The 24,746-nt window shown below is 44.9% G+C and overlaps 1 protein-coding gene across 2 annotated transcripts in view; it reads right to left on the bottom strand.

Moving 5' to 3' along the window:
* znf827 (zinc finger protein 827) overlaps positions 1–24,746 on the bottom strand; it is a 66,375-nt gene that overhangs the window by 27,350 nt on the left and 14,279 nt on the right. For both annotated transcript variants that reach the window (XM_030048267.1, XM_030048257.1), the window contains exons 2-5: positions 16,811–18,094; positions 14,294–14,466; positions 13,470–13,965; positions 3,954–4,232 (exon numbers count right to left, since the gene is read on the bottom strand). In XM_030048267.1, coding sequence (XP_029904127.1) covers positions 3,954–4,232; positions 13,470–13,965; positions 14,294–14,466; positions 16,811–18,094 — 2,232 coding nt within the window. The remainder of the gene's footprint in view (positions 1–3,953; positions 4,233–13,469; positions 13,966–14,293; positions 14,467–16,810; positions 18,095–24,746) is intronic.

The raw sequence follows: 24,746 nt of genomic DNA, 5'->3' as shown, positions 1-24,746 counted from the left end.
CAAAAGAGGATGCAAGTACAACTGAAATCAACTGACTGCCTCTCAACAATTCAGTCAATCATTGCAGTTCATAAAACTAGGCACTAAGACACACAGCATGGGCAACAGGGAACAACTCCGCATTTTGTGAAATTACACCTATAGGGAGTGATGGAGAGGGAGAGAGAAAGCAAGATCGAGAGAGGTGGAGGCAAGGAGGGTGGGAGTAAGAGAGGTCATTGAACGGGCACACGGTGGGGGCATGGTGAGGACACTGTTAGAGCACTGTAGCACTTTAGATAAAGTGATACCGGCGCAATGCCAGTGGTATGAATTAGAGTGATGAGTTGTTTGCCTACAGTATGCTATAGTTTGCATGTAGGCTGCAATAAATTGCATTTGCGAGTGCCTGAATTCTGTTATCTATACTTACAGAGCAATTTTTACATCCTTGATGAGGCTACAGATAAATTATGAGCATTATACATAAACTAGCTTTCCTGTGTTAGTGAGCGAGTGTATGTACATGTTCATGTGCTGGCAAAACGTCATGTGTATAAATGTGAATCCTTTCAGTCAAAAGCCCTGTTTTCGGAGCCCTATCCATCTATTCTTTCCATATCTCTATATATCACAAAGGGCCTGGCTCACTGTTTAATTAGCAAGGTAATGACCGCTGTGGAAGGGAGGGGGCCTGTGAAACATTCTAAGGGAGGGAAGGGCTATTCCTAAGGAATGAGGAGCGAGATTAGCCAGTACAGAGTGTGATTTCACACCTATAGAGAGGGTGGCTGGATGGTGAGTGGGTGGCACGGCTGTTACCCACACTCTGCCAGCCTGCCGGGGCACCACCTAGGGCCCCATGCACCCCTCCCCCCTCCCTTCCTGTGACGCCATGTTCCCCTTGCCCTGCAACACCAGTGCCCATCTGCTGGTACACGTTAGCCACTGGCGCCAGGGAGTACTTAGCCTGGCGTAATTAGCCCCCAGACACCAGCAGCCTGGTTTTAAACAGATGTGGGGGAGGTAGTGCTAAGCAAGACGACTCAATGTGATCAACCAACATTTGATAAGGAAGAGAGGAGAGAGAGGGAAAGGAGAGAAAAAAAGTGACCTAGTTAAAGGGATGATGCAACTCATGTTACAGCACAATGGGCAGTAATGATGACAACCCCACTTGCTCTGACTGTCCACTGCCATGGCCGAGGAAGAATGAGCTGCACAAATTCAATTAGGCTATGTCTATTTGCTGTGCTGACTAGTGCGAACGAGGAAATGAGCGGTTTTTAAATCGGTAAATAGTGGTGTTTTAAACAGAGGAGATGCTTAGCCTAACCTCCCCAATGTGATTTCCCTATTTAAGTATCCTCACTGGGTTATTGTGTTCTGGGGGTGACCTTTAACAGGAGACAGAGAAAGGTTACAGTGTAGATGCCCTTGAACCTCGTGGCCGTAATCACACGTGACTGTAATGGCACTGACCTTTCCCTGGCTCCCTCTCCTTTCCTCCTTACCATCTCTTTTTCTCCTTCCCCTCCCCCCAGGGTCATCTGAGGGTCCAGACTCTTGTCAAGGCTGTCACTCTAGACAGCCCTCTCCATCTACCGCCCCCGCTGTTGCCATGGCAATGGACGGCACTGCGCTCCGAGGACTGTGTGAGGGGGCAGAGGGAACCAGTGGACGGACGAACACTGCAGCATCTTTCCCTAACCCAGGTCAACCTTGAAGAGCTAGTCTGAGTGAAGGGGGGGGGGGGATAAATGCTGGCCATGCTGCTTGAGGACCAAACAGACTAGCAGGATAATGTTAGTGCAGGGGGGTGGAAAAGAAAGGGGAAAGAGAGAAGGAGAGATAGGGGAGATGAAACAAAGAACAAAGGCGGGGGCAGTACAGTGGAGGAATTACACACTACCCACATCGCTCTCTCTACTCTCCCTGTTTTATACACACGCACACGCACACGCAAACACACACACACACACACACACACACACACACACACACACACACACACACACACACACACACACCCTGACCAATATCTCATATTTGCTTTCTCTGTGGCTTATAAGTACTAATCATGTCATCTTTGTCTTTCTGAAGCATGCACACACAAAGCACATGCACACACAGGGAAACGTGACCTGGGGGCAGGCAGTGGAGCAGCACACGTGTAGTACCACAGCGCTCCCAGCCAGCATGACTCACTCTGAACACCAGTCAACTCAGGGAGAACAATGGCAACCGGTGTGTGAGGTGTCTGTCAAGCACGCACACACTGGCACAGGATGAAGAGCTGCGGATGGAGCGATGCCCCACTGCGCCACCCTCAGATTGCCATTCACTTCATGTTTTCAACACTCATGGATGCATGTGTGCATACATGCTTGTCCACACATTCAGCTCTAGCTGGATGTCACATTATTAATTTCCTGGCAGTGCAGTTTAAACATATGCACTAGTACAATGTCCAGATCCCAAACAAACTCTATTAATTTACTTTTTAGGAAAGGTGACCCAAGTGGTTTATAGAACATCTGCTTTGAAAGTAATATTTGAATTTTATATTGTTGAAAAAAATATATAATGTAGAAAAATAAACATGAATAAATTGCAATTAACTGTTTGGACAGGAAAAAGCAACGATTTTTTCCTGTATATCATGTAACTGTGGCAGCTAGCTCCACTGGTCCATATTGATACATACTTCAGCAAATAACACTCACGACTGCCTGAGAGACACACTCCAGCAGCCCACAGTGGACAAACACCTGTCTGTAACACACTTGAACTGGACCTGGCACTCAGTGGAGTTTTTGGATGGAGGCTAAAATAAGCCACTGCTTTAAACCTTCATTAGCAGTGACACAAAGTGTACAATAATTGAAAAACAACAATAACATTTTCATAGTGCTGAGTACAATGGTGTACACAACATACTGCAAAACAAAGAACCGGGTGAGATTTGAGGCCTGCCGGAAGACCTGTTACCGACCTGCTTGCTGCGCTCAAAGCAGAAGCCATGAAGGCTAATTCATGCCGTATGAGAAGATGTCAGAGCGGTCCCTACTGGGCGCACAGGTTTAGACAGGGTGCTTATCAAAAATGTTTTATTGTTTCATCATCTGTTGTGGAACAGGGGGCAAGACAGGGTTGGGTTTTAAGTGCAATGTAGCGAGCAGATAGACCTTGTGCCAATCGATGGCATTGTTTTGGAGAGGCACTTCAGAGGATAGAGAGGACTATTGACTGCACAACATAAAAAGAGCTGACCCTCAGCCTACCACCCCTCCTTCGCCAAAACTTGGGATGGAGAGAGCCATAGATGCAGAGAGTGAGGGAGAGAAAATGGAGGGTCGAGACGAGTGACCTGTATATCGTCACAAAGGACACAAAGGCTTTGCAGCCAAAATCTGGAACAGAGGCCTCAGAGAAACAAAGACTATTTCACCAGATGAGCTTTTTCCCACAGGTACCTTTGGCTCACCTTTGAGAAGCCCTCAATTTTAACTTGGTGAGGTGCACAACAAAATCCTTTTATGGTGGCCAGTAACATAACCTTTGTCATACAGTAAGCCCTCTGCGCTCCTATTGGCTGGTCTGAAACCCCAAGAGACCACTGGCAGCACAAATATCAATAAAACAGTGCATGGTCTAAATGTCCTGTACACATTCTCTCCTAAAACCCCTACCTACAAAGCAGTGATTATGATTTCAAAAAATTAAGTTCACATTTACTGAGTATTTTACACCAATTGCATCAAATATAGCCATGCAATATATACACCATTTTCACACCATGGATAAAGTGTTCTTAATCTCAGATTCAGAGAGATTACACAACTGTGATGGTGCAGGTTTGTTTGTGGATTGTTAATGCAAAAGTCAGTCCTACGTCTGTTGTTCATTTGAATTTCTTCTTTGGCACCTGCCCAATGCATGCACACACACCCATTATCACTAACATACCCTACCTGAAAGCTTAATCAGCAGCTCAGATGCCACCTTAACGTTGATATCCTGGCTCAGCAAGCTGTTCTTGGCCATGGGGCTTCCCTCCCTTGGTTTGTGGGCCCCTGGGCGCTCTGCTGCTCCTGCAGCCCCTGTTTGCCCATCCTGGCAGAAAGCAGTAGGGAAGCTTGGCTGGGCCTGACTCTGGGACTGTGAGGCAGGTCTGGGGCTTAGGGGTTCTTCTGCCTTGGGCTCCTCCTTCAGGTGGAATGGGGACTTCAGTGTCTCTCTCTGGTTGGCCGCTGAGGACAAGACAGAAAAGAGAGTGAAAAAGGAAGCAACAAAGATTAGTGCAATGAAGACAGCAGGAGAGAGCAACCGAGAGAGAGAGAGAGAGAGCAAAGATCTGCTGTAATCAGGAGAGTGAGACTTGCTTGAAATTTTGAGAAGCGTGTTGCCTCTTTAACACTTCTGACAAAAGTTTGGTTTAAACAGTGTTTGATTAACTCTGGTTGATTATTTCCACACAGCAATAACAGGCCTGATGGTGGCTATGCGGAGGCTCAAGATTCTTTCTATCACAACATCTGCTGTGCAGAACTGTGGGGAAACAGGTTTCTAAAGCCTGCAGACACCATAGGGGTGCATATTTCCATGAATACTACTGGTGCTTGAGCTTGTAATAATCATTCATATTCAAACGAATGTATTGTGTAGAAACTGACATACAAACAAGAACTTGTCAAGCTAAATGACTCATGAGGCTATCCTATCAACATTTTTTTGTAGCAAGTATGCATAAACAATGCAACTGACTGTACTGTATCCCATCAAAGTATAAATAAAAATACAACAAATAGAATACAAATGATACAGCATATGACACATGAAAATCCACATTAACATAGGGTGTGATTCAAAGTGTGCTGAAGCCTGTCACTCCTATTGCTCCAACAGAAATCACAGTTAGGGCACTGCGGGCCAACACAGATGGTGGGACCTCATGACTGAGTCTCTCTCCCTCCAGGTCCACGGGGCATCCACCACAAGCTCCCCCTTCTTCTCTTTCCTTTTTTTCCTCTTTCACACTGGAACTGTCCCAGTCATTTCTGACCACTTTATTCTCAGCTCCATTCCACTTATGACTGGCTTCCTCGTCCCTTCTTTCCCTCTGACACCGTATCAATCCTCTTCAGACACAAGGACATGAAATAATTCCTGTACTTCTGTACAACGTGATAGCAATCAGCTAAAGTCTTATCTGCCATCTCCGCAGTGTGTAGCCTAGGTTAGGGAGTGAACTGTCACATGAATCCCTCCGCTCCAGAGTCATCTTCAAGAGAAACTGGGCCACATCTAATCCGCCTTAGATGAATAATTAATAATTAGACATGGAGCAACTTCCGATAGCCGCCAAGAAAAGAACAGTGAGGCCAGCTCCTCTCTTTGTGTCTCTCACCACGTCCCACTGCACGTCCTACATCAGTGAAAAGGAGGTGGAAAAACATGAGCTTTAGCTTATATGGCGAAAATCTAAAAATGCCTATAAAAATTGAGAGAAGCTTGAAGAGACAATCAATTTTCCATAATATTTTATTTTTGTCTGCAACAATCCTTCATTTCAGGCTTTCAGATTTTCCCATCCCTCCCTATTCACCATATGACAAAACACTGGGTAAGTACTGACAGGTAAAATTGGTGCAATTATTATTCTTCAAATTTTCATATTGGGAGACACTGATTTTTATGCCAGCTTTTTTTTTTTTCAAATGACTATTTCTGGCAAGTTTAAATGGTTAATTTAGCTTTTTATGACTAGGGGGGTAAACTGCAAAAAATAACAAACCAGACAACAAGACAGAGTAATGTCAACATTACAACCATCAAACAAAATATAACAATATGACAAAATAAAGCCAACAAAGCCCATTCTTCTGTTTTTCAAACAGAACAGGACCACAGCAGAAAACCAGCAAAGTAAACGAAGACGTGTACAGGCAACACTAAAAAAAAAAGTATCAAATGGACTATTCCAAGTGAAATATAATAATTGTTCAGTCACAGTTACTTAAAGATATGTTTAACACTAGTGTGAATGTTACTGTCTTGAAATGGAATGTTTTAATCACTTTAGAGTGTATCTTGTGCGCGCGCGCATGTGTGTGTGTGTGTGTGTGTGTGTGTGTCTGTGTGTGTGTGTGTGTGTGTGTACTAGACAGCAGCACTCCCAGCTAACTGAAGCAAAATCAAGCTTTAAAGTGACATTAAGTGATGAAAATCTGAACACAATCATTTATCATGATGGCAAAAACAAAGAAAATGAGGCCAGAAGAACCTGGAGTTCTCCTTTAAGAATGAGAGGAACTACTGCTATGGTCATTACTGAATGTTAATAAGGTGGTTTTATTTCAAAAGCAAAGAAACTTTTAATTGAGGTAATTAGTAATACTGTGTGATCGTCCAGCATTAGAATTAAATGTGATTTTTTGCTTGTTTGTTAGCCCACTGTGGTAGGCACATGCATACAGATACACACATTGGTCACCAGCCAAATTCTGATAGGGTTTGGTTGTGGCTGGTAGGTTTGTGCAATATTTTTTTATTCTGCTTTATTATTGTTTCAGCAGTAACTATACTTTAGATTTATCTTTGTTTATGCTATGTGTTTTTGACTTTCATATAATTTCATTTCAACATGTGGCTGTGTAAAAGCGAGGCTGCAGTGACAGGCAGAAGAGCAAGAAAAAGAACTGTTAACAGTTGATTTTGTCCTGCTGTACAGATGTGTGTTTTTCAGCTAGACGAAATGAATTTCCTGCTCTGGATAATAAAGTAACATTTGACTTGACTTGTCCTGTCAGAAACCACAGCTTGGACATCCTACAGTCACTGATGAATTTTATTTTCCTGCCACATCAAAAACATGCATGCACATATCCATTAGCACAACCCTTGACACAATTTTCAAACCATCTATAGACCTCTACATGGCGCACACACACACACACACACACACACACACACACACACACACACACTCTCACACATAGGGCACAAATATAAGAGAGGCTATCACTCTTGGGCCGACTGCTGTCCAGTCTCCTCCGGCCCCAGCAGAGATCTGCTCCAGTCCTCACCCTGCCGTCTCACCTAACATCTCTAACCACCACAGGCCTCTCGCCCCCTGCCCGCATCATCAATCTGTGCCAGCTCTGGCCCCTCTGATTAATGATGATCTATGCCTGAGGGACACAGGGCTCAGGGACAGTGGATACGGGGCAGGAAAAGGGGACAGGTGCTGGTGTTTTGACCACCCATGCGGTGCCACGATGCCACAGTGCCACACCATGGCGTGCCAGGGCTGTAGTTCAAGAGGGGGGAGAAGGAGGAGGATGGGAGGTGGGGGAGGGGGACAGTGACCTTCAAGTTAGGGGGCAGTGGCTTGGGGTCGCACGCGGCACCAGCTGGAAATGTCACACCGTCAGATGTCAGCGGGCAGGCTAAGTATAACCTGGTCAGCACCTGGAAGGACGTCCTCTAATTAGAAGCGTGTTCGGCCATGTCGGATCAGACAGGGACAGCACACTTGGTCACAGCCTTACACACACTCACACACACACAAACGCACACCTAAAAACACACTATCACATTTACCACCGCAGCACATTCGGATCCACAGTATGTCTGCAAAGAGAAATCCAAAAAGGAATATACACATTACACACATGTATGCACCGTACCTCAAACATTCTGTATCATGCTGCTCCTAAACTGTAGTTAAGTGCTGAGCTGCACACAAACCACTAGTAAATACAGACTCACACAAACTTACATTCACACATTCTACTCCTCTGTGGCCTCACCAGAACAAAAACAACCCCGGGACTTGCACTCACACACAAAGTCACACCACTCCAGTGACCTTTTGGATTGTCGCTATAAATAGAGTGCATTTCCACTCAGAATCTATGTTACAGAGCCGAATGAATTATTTAGTAGCCTAATCCAATGGGCAAGTTTTTTATTCCTCCAGGCTGATAGCTTGATAGCAATAAGCTGCAGCACAGTATTAGGAACACGAACAGGAACAATTCGAGTCACAACGGCGATCTTACGCTTCAGGCTTAGGTCAGACAAAATTTCCCAATCACAATACACTCATGCACAATCGCTCTTGCACATCACCTTGTGAAGGCAGCACAGATGTGAGGAGAAGACGGGCATCTCTGGGTGACTGGGCATCTCTGCCTGTGTGAATATGCACCCTCGCCAGTGTCAGCTCCCTGTGCATAGTATTGTAAGGCTGGTTCTAGCCCAGGGTTGGCGATGCTATCAGCTTGTCTCCATGTTATCACACCCTTCTGACACCTGCCACCAACGCGCCTTCCATCGCCACTCTTTCCACTGTTTCTTTCTCTCTCTCTCGCCACATTTCTCCCTCGCGCCTCATCCGTCTCACTGCCAGGCGCTTGTCCACTCGGCCTCACCTCTCGCTCCGTGGCCAGGGCTGCCGTCAAATAACTTCATTAGCTTTCCACCTCTGTCACGCTGGCCTGCTCCCCCTCTGACAATTGGCTGCTGTTTTCTCCAGGAGAAAAAAAAAGAGGGCTACGTGGGGCAGGTTGAGAACCCAACAATAGCTGACAGTGTGCTAGACACTGGACAGTGATACTGATGGCTGCAGTGGGGATGTATGGACCAGAGGTCACACACAAAAAGGCCTGCCTGTGCCTGCTCATGCGGAGCTGGAAAGCGAGGGACATGCAGATTAATGCTACATGTTCAGAAAGGTGCAAAAGGAAACTAGAAGCACAACTCAATACATAAAACTATTCTGTATTGACTTCACTTGATTAAGACAACAAATCACAAATATTTTAACACCTGAACATATACAGTTTACATTATGCTAATCCCAAATATGATAATACATATGATAATACATGAGGAATATTTCCACGTCATTAGACATCGATAGAAATATTGCCGATACTCATTGTTGGCAAAACTGTCCATGTACAATGCTTCAGTACTGCATTGAATGCAAGATTGTCTCCCAGGATAAGATAAATAAGACAACTGCAGACACATCACGACAGATACGACACCTCCCACAACCTCCTGCATGCCAATTATTCACACCCAGCCAGGGTCAAGCTCGTTGTCCCTGTGTCACCACGGCAGGGGGTGGAGTGATGTTTGGAGGGTGTGCAGTGCCTACTGTCATTATTAACTCAGGGTCCACTGGGCGCAGGGTAGGGGCAGTGCATTTCAAAGTGCCTCGGTGGCTTTCATCTCAGAATCAAAATGTGGATCACACTGGATAGCTAACGGTTCTGTCAGCGTGCAAGGATAAAAATCAAAGGGTATCAGTCTAACACCCAGTGGAAAGCAGGGCAGCCTAAAAAAATGATATGCTTATTATGTCAGAGGTCAGGAAGAGTTCACTGGCTTTTTATGCTTGGGGAACTCAGATGCAACTCCCTCTTTGCCTCTCTCTCTGTCTCCCTCACTCGCTGTCACTTTATCTGTCTTTTTTTTTTATCTTTCCCTCTCCAGCTTTTTATACCCCCCTCCCTCACATGGGCCTTATGGGATTGAGGCACCGAGACAGCAGTGTAAAAGCAGGAGGGATGAGCTGCTCGTGTACACACTCAATCTGGGTTGGCAGGGAGGTCAAAAGAAATGGAGTCTAGAGGTCCCAGGAGGAACTTCCTCACCTCTCTCTCTGCCTGCTCCATGGCATGGCTAAGTCCCACAAAGATCTGAGTACAGCTCTCCTCAGTTTCATATCCCTGTATCTTTAACTCCACCCTCCAACTAAGAGAGAACTTTGTGATCAAAAGAACCAGTATTCATTAAAGCCCATCATCACTCATTCAAGTTCACTATCCTCTCGTCCTGTCTTTTTAAATCCTCTCTCATTCTCCTTGAGTGATGCCCTAACTAAGATGTCCGCCACTTGACACTGGACTGACATTGCGAGGAGCCATCTTGGCTCCTCTGGGATTTAGCTGGGCTTGATTGTGCAGTCTGGGAGTGAAGTGCAACTGGCACCCAGGGGGCATCCATGTGGAGCCAGGGTGTGCAAGATCGAGGGGGAATTAACTGAGCCAGCCCAGTCCCTGTGCATCCTAGTGGGGTCACAGGATGGCACTGAGGGCGCTAATCATTTCAAATTATGAATTCCTTTTTAATTATGAATTATGCATAAATTTTTAATTAATCTAATGTTCCCAGGGTTTTTTCCTCCTCTCCTCGCTCGAGATCTCAATCTAATTACACAGCATTAAGTGGAAGAGTGGCAGCCGTAGCCCCGACCCCGGCGCTGAACCTTGATCAACCTTTTTCCATCAATCTTGTTATTGTCTCAAAGAAGCTCATCCTTTGACGTTTTGCAACATGGCGAAATGCATCTAAACACCGTCTGGACCCAGCATACCTTAGCACAGCATGTTTGACAAATTCAAGCATACTGATTGAGTTTTAAAGACACCTAAATAAATATGCTATAAAACTTCAGTAAATTTCATGTCAGCTGCCACAGTCCAGCCAGTGATTTGCAAGAGACCAGCTGAATGGCATTTTTATGAGCATGTTGTTCGTAACAGGGACAGCGAGAAAAGTTCAAGAGCCAATGCAGAGCCACTCCAGCTCTAATAATGGTGTACAATATTACAATATGACAAATTTTAACAGTTGTAGGTCATTATACTGCTCCACGATTAAGCAGTTTGTTTACTAGTATTCATCCCTCATGAGGTTTTGACAGCCATGTCCACAGCAGTAATTGCAACCTAAGTTTAAAATACCCATAAACAAGGCAAGAATTGGGAGAGGACTGGAGCCATTCTGTTTCTAAACTAAAAAGGTTTATGTGCACAGTTCTTCCTGCAGGACTACACAATGACCATTTCCATTAGTGTCACTAACATTTTTAGTTGGTCTCACCAATATTTTAGAGTATAATCTGTCACCATTTTGTCAGTCACAGACGTGGGTGGGGGAAATGAATGAGCAATGTTATTCCCTGCCTCAGCAGCAACTGTCGAGGTGCCCTTAGGCAAAACATTTAACTCCCAACTGCTCCGGTGGAGATACTCAATGGCCAAGGGTATAAGATTGTGGGTGTACAGGGTTCCCTCCCAGGTGTATCTTTAGAGAACTGTGTGAATGTGAAGCAAGTGGTGCTTTAGAACAGCATGTGTACAACTTTCTCTGGATAATTTTTTCTTTTTAAATGCTTGGATGTAACATCTTTGGTGAAATGAAGCCTGTTTAGACAACAAGGTATACCTGAAATAAATTAAGACACCTGTGGACTTACTGCATAAGTAGACAAGGTCAAAAATCAAATATTTTGTGTAGCTGTCTAGTCACTACAACACAGCTGTCAATCCTATTAGGCTACTATATGCACTTTTTTTTTCTTCTTTTTAAAAATGCTAAAAGTGCAAAACATCACAAGAACAGGCCATTATTTAGCCACATGATTTCCTACCAGGTATGAACTCACATGGGGCCTGATTTAGACTTGACTTAAACCACTAGGTTTTTATTTAATAAGTCGATTTTAATGTTAAATGCTAATGACTGGTCTCTGAACAATTGGAATGGTATTTAAAGCAATATGATGACTCTCCATAGCTAAGCAGTCAAGATGTATCGTGCCATTTATGTGCTCAAAAGGCCAGGCTTTTGAACCCTGTACTGTGGCCAAACAGCTTTCAGAGGCATCAAGCCACTACAACCTTACGGACTAAATATTATGAAACCATATAGAGTAATTTGGAGGGCAAAGGAGGGCAAAACATAAATAGGCAATAACCAGTATCAAGAGAAAAAGGCTAAAAAACACAATTTCAGTGCAGTACTCCTTCACTGAATATGTTTTTACACATGGAATAGCTCCTTTTTAATTACTTATCAATTCAAACACGGCTTCATCGTACACACAAGTTGTAATCAAAAGATATGAAGGAGATGGCAATGCCAGGGTACACAGAGGCTACAAATGGTATCAACCATTGAGAGGTGCTCTATATTGAATAATGATCTGCAGAGCCAGATCACACAGGTGACATCCGTCCTGTGTTACTTCAGGTACATTCATTCCTCCTGGTGCTGCATCACCTGGACAGGGTGTCCGAGGGTACTTTGGGAATATTTCCTGCTTCCTGCTATCTGGTGTAGATCTTAATATCAATGAACTGACACCCCAAATAATTTATATGTATTGACTTGACACTGTTGCCTTTGATCAATGTTTTTGCATTGATCAAAGGCAACAGTCAGATTTCATTATGAACTGAGTTTTTCCAAACGTCACACATGCCACTGTCTATATGTATGTGACCATCGGGTCCACAAGAACAAACTTGGACCACAGGTTAAGACAGTATTCCACAAATACTTAATTGGTACGTGATGCAGAAATGGACCCAACAAACGTCTGTGCAAAGTTTTAATACATTTTGGTAAGCTGAAAGAAAGAATCTGTCAGTAAGAAACTCATGTCTTGATATAAAACTTACATATAGGCAAAAATGCAAACAGCTTCAATCAATTCATGTTTTGTCAATATTTTATGTTTTTATTCAACTACTGTCCTAAGGGGAAGTTTCCACTCAATTTCCACACATATTTTTTTGTAGTCCTAAAGTCTGAAAAAGAACAGCTCACAAACATGCATGCCTAAGTCCACACAATACCCATGTATCTTTATGCAGTCTGAATTCGGCCCATATTATTGAAACTGTACAGTAACTAAATCCATTTAATTCAGTGCAAAGAGGATATTGCCAGTGTAATTGTACTCTTTTTCTAATCACTATTATTGCACATGAAGAGTCTAAGTCCACAAATGTATATGCCACAGACAGATGGTACTTCTTTGTGTTCTACTGCATTGTTTTCCACTCCCATTGTTTTCTAAAATACTTTACAACTTACAGCTTGTAGAGATGTACTGCTGCGTAGACACAATACATCATAAGTGTACCAGCATGTGCAATGCGGTTTTTCCACCCATGCCTCTATCACACATCTAATTGACACATTTAATGGGGACTATGTTCGCTTTTTCATTAATGTGCACTGTTACTTCTGGAGGCAAAACAAAACTTAAAACTGACTGGAGGGTTAGGTGCTGTTCGAAACTTAGTGTAACTACTTTTGATATGATTGCAACTGCAATAATCTAGGAATTATAAAGTCATGCGCAGGAAAAAGTACATTTAAAATGATGAATTACACAATTCAGTGCAGAGTTGTGTCTCTGCAAGCTATTTTTAATTGATCTGATAAACACTGGGAGCCTATGATGTCTTGGGGGTTGGATGTAAGGCAAATTTGCAGACAGTAAATGTGAGTAGTAGATTCTGACTGTGGCAAATATATTGGTAAGGTAAGACTCTTCTTGGGTATTAAAGGCAATAAGAAAAATCGAAAATAACATCTAGGTTATCCTTTATCAGCTTAATATGAATATGTGATTTTACTGAATAGCATTAATCATGTTACAAACAATTTGTGCTTACCTGACAGCTTCATAAGCAGGTCAGTGGCTGTCTTCGTGGTGATATCGGGGCTGAAGAGGGAGGCTGTGGTTGGACCACTCGGACTGGACCTAACCCCCACTCCTACCCCAACCCCAGAGAGCTCCAGAGAGTTGGCACTGCTGCTGGGGCGCTCCCTGCACATGGTAAAGGGAGAGAGCACTGCCAGGTCCCTCTCTTGCGGCTCCTCCTTGACGTGAACGTGGTTTGAGGAAGGCTCAACTGGCGGGGATGTCTGCTGCCTAGCGTCTGAGTGCAAGGGGGACACTTCAGACCCCCTCAGGTCCGCAGGGCCGCTGTCACCCATCAGGGAGCCCTCACCCTCAGTGTCGGTGGTGGCCTCCTCTTTCACCTTGACGTCTGTGCGGGGGAAGTGCTGGTGGCAGCGCATGTGAAGCTTCAGGCTGAAGTGGCGGGAGGAGGTGAAAGGGCAAAGTTCACACTGGAACGTTTCGCCCCGGTCCTGGTGCTGATGGACCTGGAAAAGAAGGATTGTTTTAAAAGCTGAATCTCCATTTTCTCTACCATTACAGAACACTGAGACCAGAGACAATATTCTTTTTTTCTGGAGGCACTGCTGTATTTCAGTAACACTCAGTGGTGAAATACTATGACAAACATGCCGTAGTGTTTAACTGTGCCATGTGGAACAGTATATTAGAGGTGACTTTAACTAAAACATGCATATCCCTTACTGTCAGCAATTAGTTACGTCCCAAGAGCCATAATAGCCACTAGGGACAGTTGATGTGTAAGGGGGAGAGGGTCAAAGGTTGAAGAGAGGACATGAATCCATATCATATCACCTTCATGTGGGACTTGAGATTGTCTTTGCGAGCACAGCGGAAGGGACACAGGGGACACTGGTGGCTTTTCAAGCCTGTGTGGATCACCATGTGTCTCTTCCAGTAGCTCTTGCGTTTGATGACCAGTCCGCATACAGGACACTGGAACGGCTTGCCACCATCCTCAGGAGAGCCTGGAGGGAACAACAGGTCAAGGTTATCTCTGACAAACCATAATTCTGTCTTGAGCTCAGTTAAACTTAAATCTTTCAGAGAGAAATGTATCTTTATTTGCTTCCTGTTAAGAACTAAAAATCATCACTTGCTGTCTTGCGATAACTCCGATTGTGAGCTTTGTCTTCTACACATCTAATGGTGAAAACTATCAAGGGAAATGCCAGCTGGAAGCAATGGAACAATGGAAGTAAAAACTCAAGCATGTTTTAGTATCTCGATTATTGTTGTTGGCTTCATATCCGGCATCCATTACTGTTTAATTGGTCTTATTAGAAAGCGGCATGATTGCATTACAAATTCTACAAGGGCCTGTCAGGATGGCTTCATAAGTATTCCAGTGCTGTTCCTTGAAAAACATCTGGTAATCAGTGTTTGGTGAAATTACTGTGCTCAGCCATTCATTGACCTGAGGTGTAAAACCTCGAGACTGCCTATTTGCAACAATAAACCGCCATCTGCGGCCCAACCTCTCCAAGTGCAGAAGAGATCACCACGCAAAAACGACTTCTGCTTACTCCAGGATGAGGCAAGTGAGGCAGAAATAAAAAAGTAGGGGTGTATGGGTTACTGCTTTACCCTTGGTACTTACATGCCTGCTTCCTATGTAATCTAAGATAGTTTTTTAGACAAGATATGCCTCACATATCTGGATGAGGAGTGCTGTACCTAACAATACAATACAGTTTTATAGTGGAACTGGCAAGGGACTACAATAAAACAAGACATGACAGTCAACAATCAAGGTCACATTTTTCAGTCTGGCGACCAAACAACTACCTGCATTTTTACAGCGCTGCTCGACCTTGACGGCTTGCGGGTTGGAGCAGCCTGCCTTTTTAGCATGCAGATCACAGAATATTACATCGACTGCCTCGTCTGTCTGAAGTCAATTTGATCCAGCCATTTTAGATTTGGCGGGGTTACGACACAATCCCTCAAAAGTGCCCATCCGTCTTCCTGAAAACATTCTGTTCTCCCTAAAGGCTGCTCAGCAAGAGCCTGCTCTTTCAAGCCTCTCCCTCCCTCTGTCTGTGAGAGTGAAATCTTTGTGTTCACCCTTGTTTGGGTTACATGTCTAAGTCTGAGTATAAACTTATAGGATATACTGCATGGCCATTTGTGAGTTACTCAGAGAAGGAGAGAGCCCGAGAAAGACAGAGAGAGAGAGGGAGACAGTGAGTGCGTGTGCACGCATCTGTATCCAGTCAGTGGAAAGTATGATGTGTTTGGCCTTAAGTCTGCTGTACTGATCAGTGCAGAGGGCTCTGGTTAGTGGGGGTTGAAGCCAGGAGGAGGCTGCTGAGATGGATATGGACTCCAGGGCTCCCCACTGTGCCGAGCACACACTGACGGCCCCCTTTTGGCAGCGCGCACATCCGAGCGCAAACGAGCTGGTCTGGGAAGGCAGTGAGGTCTCAGTCGGAACCCCCCGTTGAGCCCACAGACCATTTCCCAGACTAGAAGGCCAGCCAGGGCTGTTTTCTCTCGGCTCTGCTCTCTGCTCGGCTGACAGTTAAACTGAGGCTACACTACTCACTACTTCAGCGTCACTGAGGTGAGAACAAAACCATTACCAAACTGGGGAAAACATGTCACGGATGTTCAGAACAATGCCATTAACACCAGTGATAACTGGATTTTGGGAATAATGAGTAAAGCTGCTATTCTACTATAGTTTGCTAGTAACACATTCTTATCTATTTGGTTTGGCACTGCCATTGCAATATTACTTTTTCCAGTAATCCATATTAACAGTTCTAATTAGAATTTTGAGACATAAGTGGAGTTATTTCTTTGGTAGCACTGAAGTACACTGAAATATACTGGGTGAGAAAATATATTTTAAAGCAGACAAAGATCTCTTGAACCTCACATAAATTTGTACCATTATTTCTTGAAAGAAAAGGGCAAGGTGAGGGAGGAAGAAGACTTTCCATATATGAAGTGCTGCTGGAATGCTCTTGAACCTTTGTAGTCTCTCTGTTCAATACAAATAGTAAGGTCTTTTCATTTCAGTGTGATAACCTTGCTTGAGCTTGAGTATCCTAATTCTGTGTCTAACTGATAGCAACAATTGACTATGTTGTAGTGTTCTGAAACCCTGTCTAACTGAAGAAAAAAAAAAAAAAAACACCTCTCCTACTGGTGATGTAAAAAGCTACCTAACTAATGGTTAGCTCTCGAATCTTACTATAAACAACTCTCAAAATATTGGTTATAGTGTTATTTTGAAAATAGCCAAATGTAGAACTACTACAACTGCGGGCATGATGGTACTGGTTGCGTGGTCAATTAAATTACCTGCTTGGCTGCTAGGTTTGCCTCTGCCCTTTGGGGTGGAGGGCAGCAACAACTCTAGACCCTGGTTGGGTGTAGATGGCGTGGGGGCCTTCTGGTTCCTGTCCAGAAGAGGCTTCACATCCTCCTGGAGGACCCCAGCACTGGCCAGGGGGGATCCCTCCTTCTTCTCTGCTATCAGGTTACCTGCTGCTCTGGCTGCCACCTCTTTGAGCAAGGCTGCCGAGGAGGTCATTGACACAAGTGAGAGGAAGGAACTGGCTGGAGCCTGGTGGTCATTAGAAGCACTGGCTGTCGATGAGGCTTGACTCCGTTCGCTGACTTTCTTTGAAAGTGCTGCGAGGGTGGAGCTTGCCGACTGAGGGCTGAACGGGGAGGTGAAGGCATCAAAGCGCACCACATCTTCTCCTCGACCACCTCCCCCTAGAGTGGACACTGTGGAGGAGGCAGAGGTGGAGGAGGATGAAGAAGATGTTGATGAGGAAGAGGCAACTGCATTCTTGTCTTGAAGTACAGCATTTGCTGCCGCTTTTAGCTTCTGGATGGCAGAGTCCGGAGACAGGCTAGAGCCGCAGGGTGCTGAGCAGCCGGCCGGTGGCCACTTGTCTGCGACACCCACCCATACGAAGCCACTGCCGTTGCTAGGGGTGACAGAGGAGAAGGGGTCAAGGGGCTCTTGCTTGATGTTGGTGACTGAGGGTGCCAAGGAGGCCGGTGATGCCGAGGCTGAGCTGCTGTTGTTGTTATTAGCCAATTTTCGGGCAAGAGCACTTAGCTGCTGGGCATGATGGGAAGACGGGGAAAGGGTCAGGGGTGGGGCTAGACCTATAGGAGGAGACTCTCCTCCAGCACCTCCCCTTGATGACCGGCTCAGGAGATCCCCAGCATCAAGTTTAAGTGACCCAGCCTCTAGGAGGCGCCGTAAGTTGCTACTAAGAGGCTTCCCCAGGGCACGAGAGGCTGCCTCACCGTACAGCGATGATACCACTGAGGAGAGTGTGTCCTGGGCCGAGAATGCACCTCCATCCAGTCCAAGGAGCTCCAGAGAGGCACGGTGGACAGGTGTGGGGCATCCCAATGAACTCTCGCCTCCAGAGGTATCATGGTCCCCAGAACCTGTGGTGACTCCAGGCCGCTCATCAGGGGAGGAGCCTCGGGGTAGGAGGAGCTCGTCTTGAGCGTCACCATACGATGACGACTCCGAACGAGTGTCAGAGGCGTTCCCAAACCAGCTTTCCTCCTCCACAGGACCACCATCAGGCCCTCCCTCCTCATTGCTGTCCACATCTAGGAGAGGAGAGATGATAGACAATGTATCATTAGGAAACAGAGAAGAAAGCATTGAGTGTTTTGTGACAGAGCTGCAGACCATTAAGTACATTAACTGTATGGAGGGAGAAAGGTGCTCAACACATTGCACTTATTGATAGACAGACTAGGCATAATCTTTCAGACAGTACAAAAAGGTTTTACATTCTGAATAAGAATTGGAAACACTGGGCAACTATGTGATAACAGTTAAGAAAAGGAGGTTACTATAGCCTCTGGCTGATGTTAGTCTAAGACAGCTTACATCTGTACAGTTACTGAGAAATACAAGTCCATTTACCATCCTTGTTTTTGTCAGCTGCTACATAAAACGAGTCACTTGTATCATCAGGGAACCAAAACAGGACTAAGATTTTAACACCTCATTATTGAAAGTAAGCATTCTCAATTACCAGTCCAAGCAGAAATCAAATGTTCTTTTAAAGGTGCAAAATATACTTCAGTATTTATAGTAGAGTAATAGCAAGTGAACGACTAGAACAACCTACAACACATATTCAACCTTTTTCTTATATATTGGCAGCCTTCCACAAGTCACATCCAAAATGGTTGAGTAATTTAGATTTTCCTGTCCTTTTTTAACCATATTTTTCCCACCCTTGGTCTAGAAGAGCCCAGTAAAGGGGTTACCATGACGACGGGTCCTTCTGGGAGGCTAGACAGCAAAGATTAGGGTAATGGAGGTTACAGAACTAGATTAATATTCATGAGTCTGCAGATACCACCGGGGAGCCAATAAGGATAGGGTTAAGGTCACCAAGGGTCATTAATATACACTTCATGTATCAATATTCATAAGCAAAACATTACAGCTTGCCAGACAAGGGCGAACAAAGAAAAGTGAATATTCCTGATACATATTAACAAACCTCTGTAAGAATATGTCAAAAGCACCAAGGCTTGGCAAAAGAAAATGTCAAAACTAAATTTTTTAAATTTTTTTTTCTCTGGGTTACTGTACACAACCTTAACAAAACACAATTCTAATGCATTATGAACCCCATGAAATTTCCTGGATAAATAGGGCAATTGTACAGTTGCAAAACTGTGAAGCAACAAAAGAATTATTTAAAATGTCTCACAAACACACCACACAGACATCCACACACACACCAAGGCTGTCTTCACCCTGACGACCCTGACAGAGGCCTGGTGGGCCTGCACTCTGTTTACAGGCAAAGGCAAAATGGTTGCCAGGCAACCCCAGCCCAGCGACCTGTTGGGATCATTAGAGCTGGCTGACATCTGGCCAGCATGGCTGACCACGGTCCACAAAGGTGACCACAATCACAGCCAACTACGACCGCTCCTCTCCTGCTGCAACAGATATCAAACAGGTCTTACATACTCACTTAAAACATCATCTCATCTCTGTCTCTCTAAGACACACGCACACACACACACACACACACTTCCATCTTACACTTAACAATATTTACACAACAAAATACACACAAAATGTCAGAAGCCAAAAGCAAACGTGATGGATTATGCAATAAAACTGGCCTAAGGGCATTCCTCTAAACATCTAAAAACCCATGTATAATAGAACCTGCCTGGGAGCACAACGCAAGATATAACAGACTGATGATCCTTTGTGGTGTGAATGACCCTCCTCATTTCTTAAGGCTGCCATAAAGGTGAAAGTAAACGTCAGATTGTGCTGATTGTGACACACCGATTTCCCATGCTCCTTAAAGCTTTTTGTCACCTGAGTAGGGTTAACAGGAATGAAAGAGAGGGAGAGGGAGAGAGAGCGAGTGAGTCATGCAGGGCAGGGCTTGACCCGTTTCCATGTGACATGAGAAAAGCAGTAAGAGTCTCTAATGGCTGTAATGTGGTTAGAGGGAAATGGCTAGATTGCTGACCCAAGGTCTCAGCTTTGAGGCTGAACTCTCTTGCTTCCTAGGTTTGCTCTTAAACCTCAGGGGTGGGAGGGTGGGAGGGTGGAGGGTGAGTGTGGAGAGGGGTGGTGGCGGTGGGGGGTAGGGGTGGGGGCAACTGAACGCAACACTACACCGCTAGGCTGCTGCCAGAATGGTACAGTGCACTGATGCGCTCTGCTACCACGGCTTTGTGTGACACAGGCGAGCCACCCCCGTGGGCGGGATGACATTTCCCAAGGTCATGGTCTCCGGCCCAAGCTCTCAGGGGGCTTTGTCTGAGCTCCGTACTCGCAACCAGTGCTGTATGCCCACCACACACACAGAGAATAAATATATGCACATGCACACACACATTTAACCACAAATAAGCAGACAACAATGTGATTAAAAGCAACCTACAGCTCCTCCCCCTCACTGCATTCTTTTTTTTTCTTTTCCCTGTGACACACATTCACCCGCCTTGCCTCCAGTACAGTGGCTGGCTAGACGACAGTGACTGCAACCCCCCCCCCCAGTGATGGAGGCAGGGAGATACGGGCCGAGGCGGCAAGCGTCTGCCACTGAAAGGGAACCATTTAGCGGTGTAATGGCGGGGATGACTTGCATGTTGAGACAAACAGCTGCGGGGTGCTCAGCAGTCCGGATCTGTTATCACTCACACACGGGTGATTCAGTGGTGCAGTGGCGGCAGATCCTCTCGCTGGGCCACAGACGTATAGCACTACTACAATATAGAAAAGAGAGAGCGAGGAAAGCAGAGCCTGCAGAGAGAGCGTACGTCTAGAATTTAAGACCAGCGAGAGCGATCTGCCTCATGCTTGACCACACAGAGATCTACACAGAGGAAATAAAAATAGTGAGATGTAGCACCGCTCTAACTTGTAGCGCTTGGAAATCCATGTGTTGTGTTGACCTGTCAAAAAAAAAAAAAAAAAAATACACAGGGAGCCCACAGCCTGTAACTACAGCTAAAAACAGTTGGACATCACAGGTAGCCTACTTGTTCATTGTTTCACCACGCAGTGCTGTCAACAATCTCCATTTGTGAACTTGGCAGGATTATTTTGGCCCTGGCTTTTCTAGGGCAGAGTGGTGAGTGTGTGTGTGTGTGTGTGTGTGTGTGTGTGTGTGCGTGCGTGTGTGTGTGTGCTTGAACATACATTTGTGTGTTTTGCTGGGCTCAGTACAGGAGTCAGCCAGATTTCAGCTAACCTTGTCACACACAGTGATCCCTGGTAAAGGGAGGGGTCAGAGTTAGAGGAGGGAGAGAAGAGCAAGAGACTGGAGTAAAGGTTGTCCGGCAGGTCACCCACCACATGACTTGCGTGAGGCCGCCGACCAACATATTCCTTCCCTCTCTCTTTTGCTCTCTCTCTGTCACACACACACACACACACACACACAAAGCTATTCTGTGACTTAGCCAGGCATGAAAATTGGCCTCACTGACCCTGGGCCCGAACAGGGTAGGGGGAGAGGAGGTGGAAAGGGGAAGGAAGGAAGGAATAGATGGAGGGATGGGTAAGGGAGGGGTTGCTTTGGTTGGGCGGGAGAAAAGAGGAGGCCATTAGCCGATTAAGGCTGGATGGGTGCATCAATACTGTGCCGATGTCAAAAGGAGAGTCATGCCCATGAGCTAATATAGCAGAGAGAGAGAGAGAGAGAGAGAGAGAGAGAGAGAGAGAGAGAGAGAGAGAGAGAGTGAGAGAGAGAGAGAGATGACAATGTAAAGAATAACTGATTAGTGACAAACAGCGATGGCAGTGCAGGTCATGGTATCACCGGAAACTGCAAAAGACTGCAGAGTGCCAAACTGTAAAGCCTGGAACATCATTAAAGCCCACCACAAAATACTGATACTAAAGCAACTGCATCTACACTGTACCTGAATTGATTATCCTAACATCTTCCCTTGTATGACTGAGAGGGAATGGCAGTGGTGGTTTGTTTGTGTGTGTGTGTGTGTGTGTGTGTGTGTGTGTGTGTGTGTCTGTGTGTGTGTGTGTTTAGGGGTGGGTTAAGGAGGGAGGGCAGGGGGGTGAGGACACAGGGAGGAAGGGAGTGAGTATGGATGTGGTGAAGAAGGAGCCGTGGCGGTAATTAAGTGTCCGGCTGGGCCCTGGCGGGGGTTGCCACGGCCGCGGGCTATGCTAATGAGCGCACCCGGCGGTCAGGACTGCCTTATTAGCGCTCACTGGACAATATGGTGGGAGAGACGCTCTACCGGCAGGCTCACGTCTCTGCAAATGACTAACAGTTCTCCTGAGGAGGAAGGTAATTCCATTAATTGGGACGCACTGGATCAGGATCTCTTCCCTTCTAATTTTTGTAATGTCTTACGTGCTTGCTCCGTTTTTCATACCCACACTCTCTTCCTGTGTGTATCTCAATCCAGCCTTTTCCCTCTTTCCCTCAATAGCCCCACTCTGGAATATAATATAAAAAAATAAAATACAGATGCTCTAAATATAACCAGCTGGATGTGACTGAGCTAAGAGACATAAATCCCTCCCCCTTCACATGAATTTATGGGCAATCAATCTGTTAAATGCACTTGTTTTTCTCTTACTCTTTTGGGGGAGCAATGTGATAATTGCTCCAAAGTTAATCCATCATTCCTGTTATGAAGCAGATGAAACATGACAACCAACAAGAGTATGGGAAAGATGGGTGATCAGTGAGGCAAAGTGTCATTACAATAGGCAGCTCATTGTCATTTGTTGATCTTAATGCTTGAGTTGTGTCCTGCACAGTTGGGACATAACCTCGCCCACTGCTGTTTCAAAAAAGTGCACTTCAGACACATTCCTCTAAGCATCCAACAACACTGTGGCTTGAAACCCCTAATTTTTCCATGCAAGAGTTATCTGAACTAGACACCCATCTATGCATCAGTAGATTGTGTCATGAATCAAGGGTAAAAAATCCTCCTATGTATTGATCAAGGTTAAGACATTCATCTCCCATTCTTCCACTGGGAAAAATCATAATCAACTCAAGAGCACCCAACTTCCAGCTCCCCACTATTTCAAATCCCTGTAGCCAACTAACTCTATTATCCTGTCCAACTGGCAGTCAGTGACAAAGATAACACAGAAAGCCCATCTTTTAGCTGGAATCTGAGGTGACGTGACACTCACAGTGTGGACCAGGGTTCAAGCAGCACAGCTATATATAATGGTGGTTGAGTCGTATTGAAATGTAGTGCAAATTACCATCTGTGTATTTTCGGCCTTGGCCTCCGTGGTTTGTGGGTACTTTGGGCAGCATGCCAGAGGTGAAACAGGAAGGAGAAGTGTTCTTGGAAGAGAATGAGACGACTGAGAGCCCCAGACCTCTGAAATTCCTCATTGCAGATGGAGCGCCCTTTACCCCCTGGTTTATTTTTCCCTTCCATTTTTAGCATCTCATGTTTTAAAAAAACCCACATGCTCATAATCTCAGATGTGTCATCAAAGCTATAGACCTAAACTGCTGCAGGGAGAGAAGAGCTATGTCTATTGCATCTTTACAGGAGAAAACAACACATTGCAAAGATTGTGATTAAAGGGGAAAAACAACTATATTTCATTAGTCACTTTATTGTCCTGCCCTAGAATGATTCAGCTTGGATTGAAAGTCAGTATGCCACCCGCATACTTTGAAACACATTTTGGACAAACCACATTATTACTGGAGACACGCATGTGATTCAATTATTCTGAATGTCAAATTGCTAAAATCTCATTTACTGTGTACCCTGACCATCTGATACAAGGACTAACATTATATGACAGCTGAACATGAGTTTTACATGTATTTCTTGTTGTATTTATAATGGTTATTGAGGTTCCTGTAAACAAAGCTGTTTTTCAACATAGGATGAAATATTCACAAAGGTCTTCAAGATTCACAAAGACCTTGTTCCCATGTTCCATTCAAAAAGTTTCACCTTGCACAGCTCAAAACTAGATTGAAAACTAGGACCTGAGAATGTTAAATGGTGTTCAATGCCATTTTACAGACTTTGAATGTACACTCAAATACTCATCAATAATAAGCCTACTTGTTCAAAACTATATTTTAAAAATGTTACTCCAATCTGATCTGTCATTTCTGCTGTCATTTCATCTGGCTGACATCTGACTGTTTACATGCTAAACAAACAAACAAACAACAAACAAAATGTTGGTAAGGACCACCAATTTTGATTTATTTTGTGCTGATTTTCATTTGCACTGTTACTAGCACACACCATGACCTTCAGCTAATGCAGTGTGCTGTGCAAATCTCAATAAACAGCTTGTTTTTTAAAATTTTGCTGGGTTTGTTAATAGCTGGTTCCAATTTCCATTGCACAGGCAAGAACGTCATGACGCAAAAGTGTGACTATGATGTGAGACCATAACAACTGAACAGGTTGGGCAACTATTTCGCTAAAAGGGGGAAGCTGTAATATTTAGGGCGATTTAAGCCATTAACACTTACAAGATAACAACACTTAATTTCAGTTCTGAAATTTAATTCTTATGCTCTAACAGAGCAGGGTGGTGCTGCAAATAGGGGGACCGTCTTTCAACCGGACAACCTGAGTTCAAGACCCAGTGTCATAAAGCTTCACATCCTGCTTGTGTTTTTGAGCAACACACTGAATCCCTAACAGCTCTACAGATGCTTTTCCGCCACCGACCCTGCACTTCAATCTCCCTATGGAAGGAGAAAGCAAAAAGAGACTTTCCAGCAGG

Source organism: Myripristis murdjan, chromosome 1, assembly GCF_902150065.1.
Source record: "Myripristis murdjan chromosome 1, fMyrMur1.1, whole genome shotgun sequence".
Taxonomy (NCBI): domain Eukaryota; kingdom Metazoa; phylum Chordata; class Actinopteri; order Holocentriformes; family Holocentridae; genus Myripristis; species Myripristis murdjan.
The sequence above is the reverse complement of the archived record's forward strand: the minus strand, read 5'-3'. Positions and strand labels throughout refer to the sequence as shown.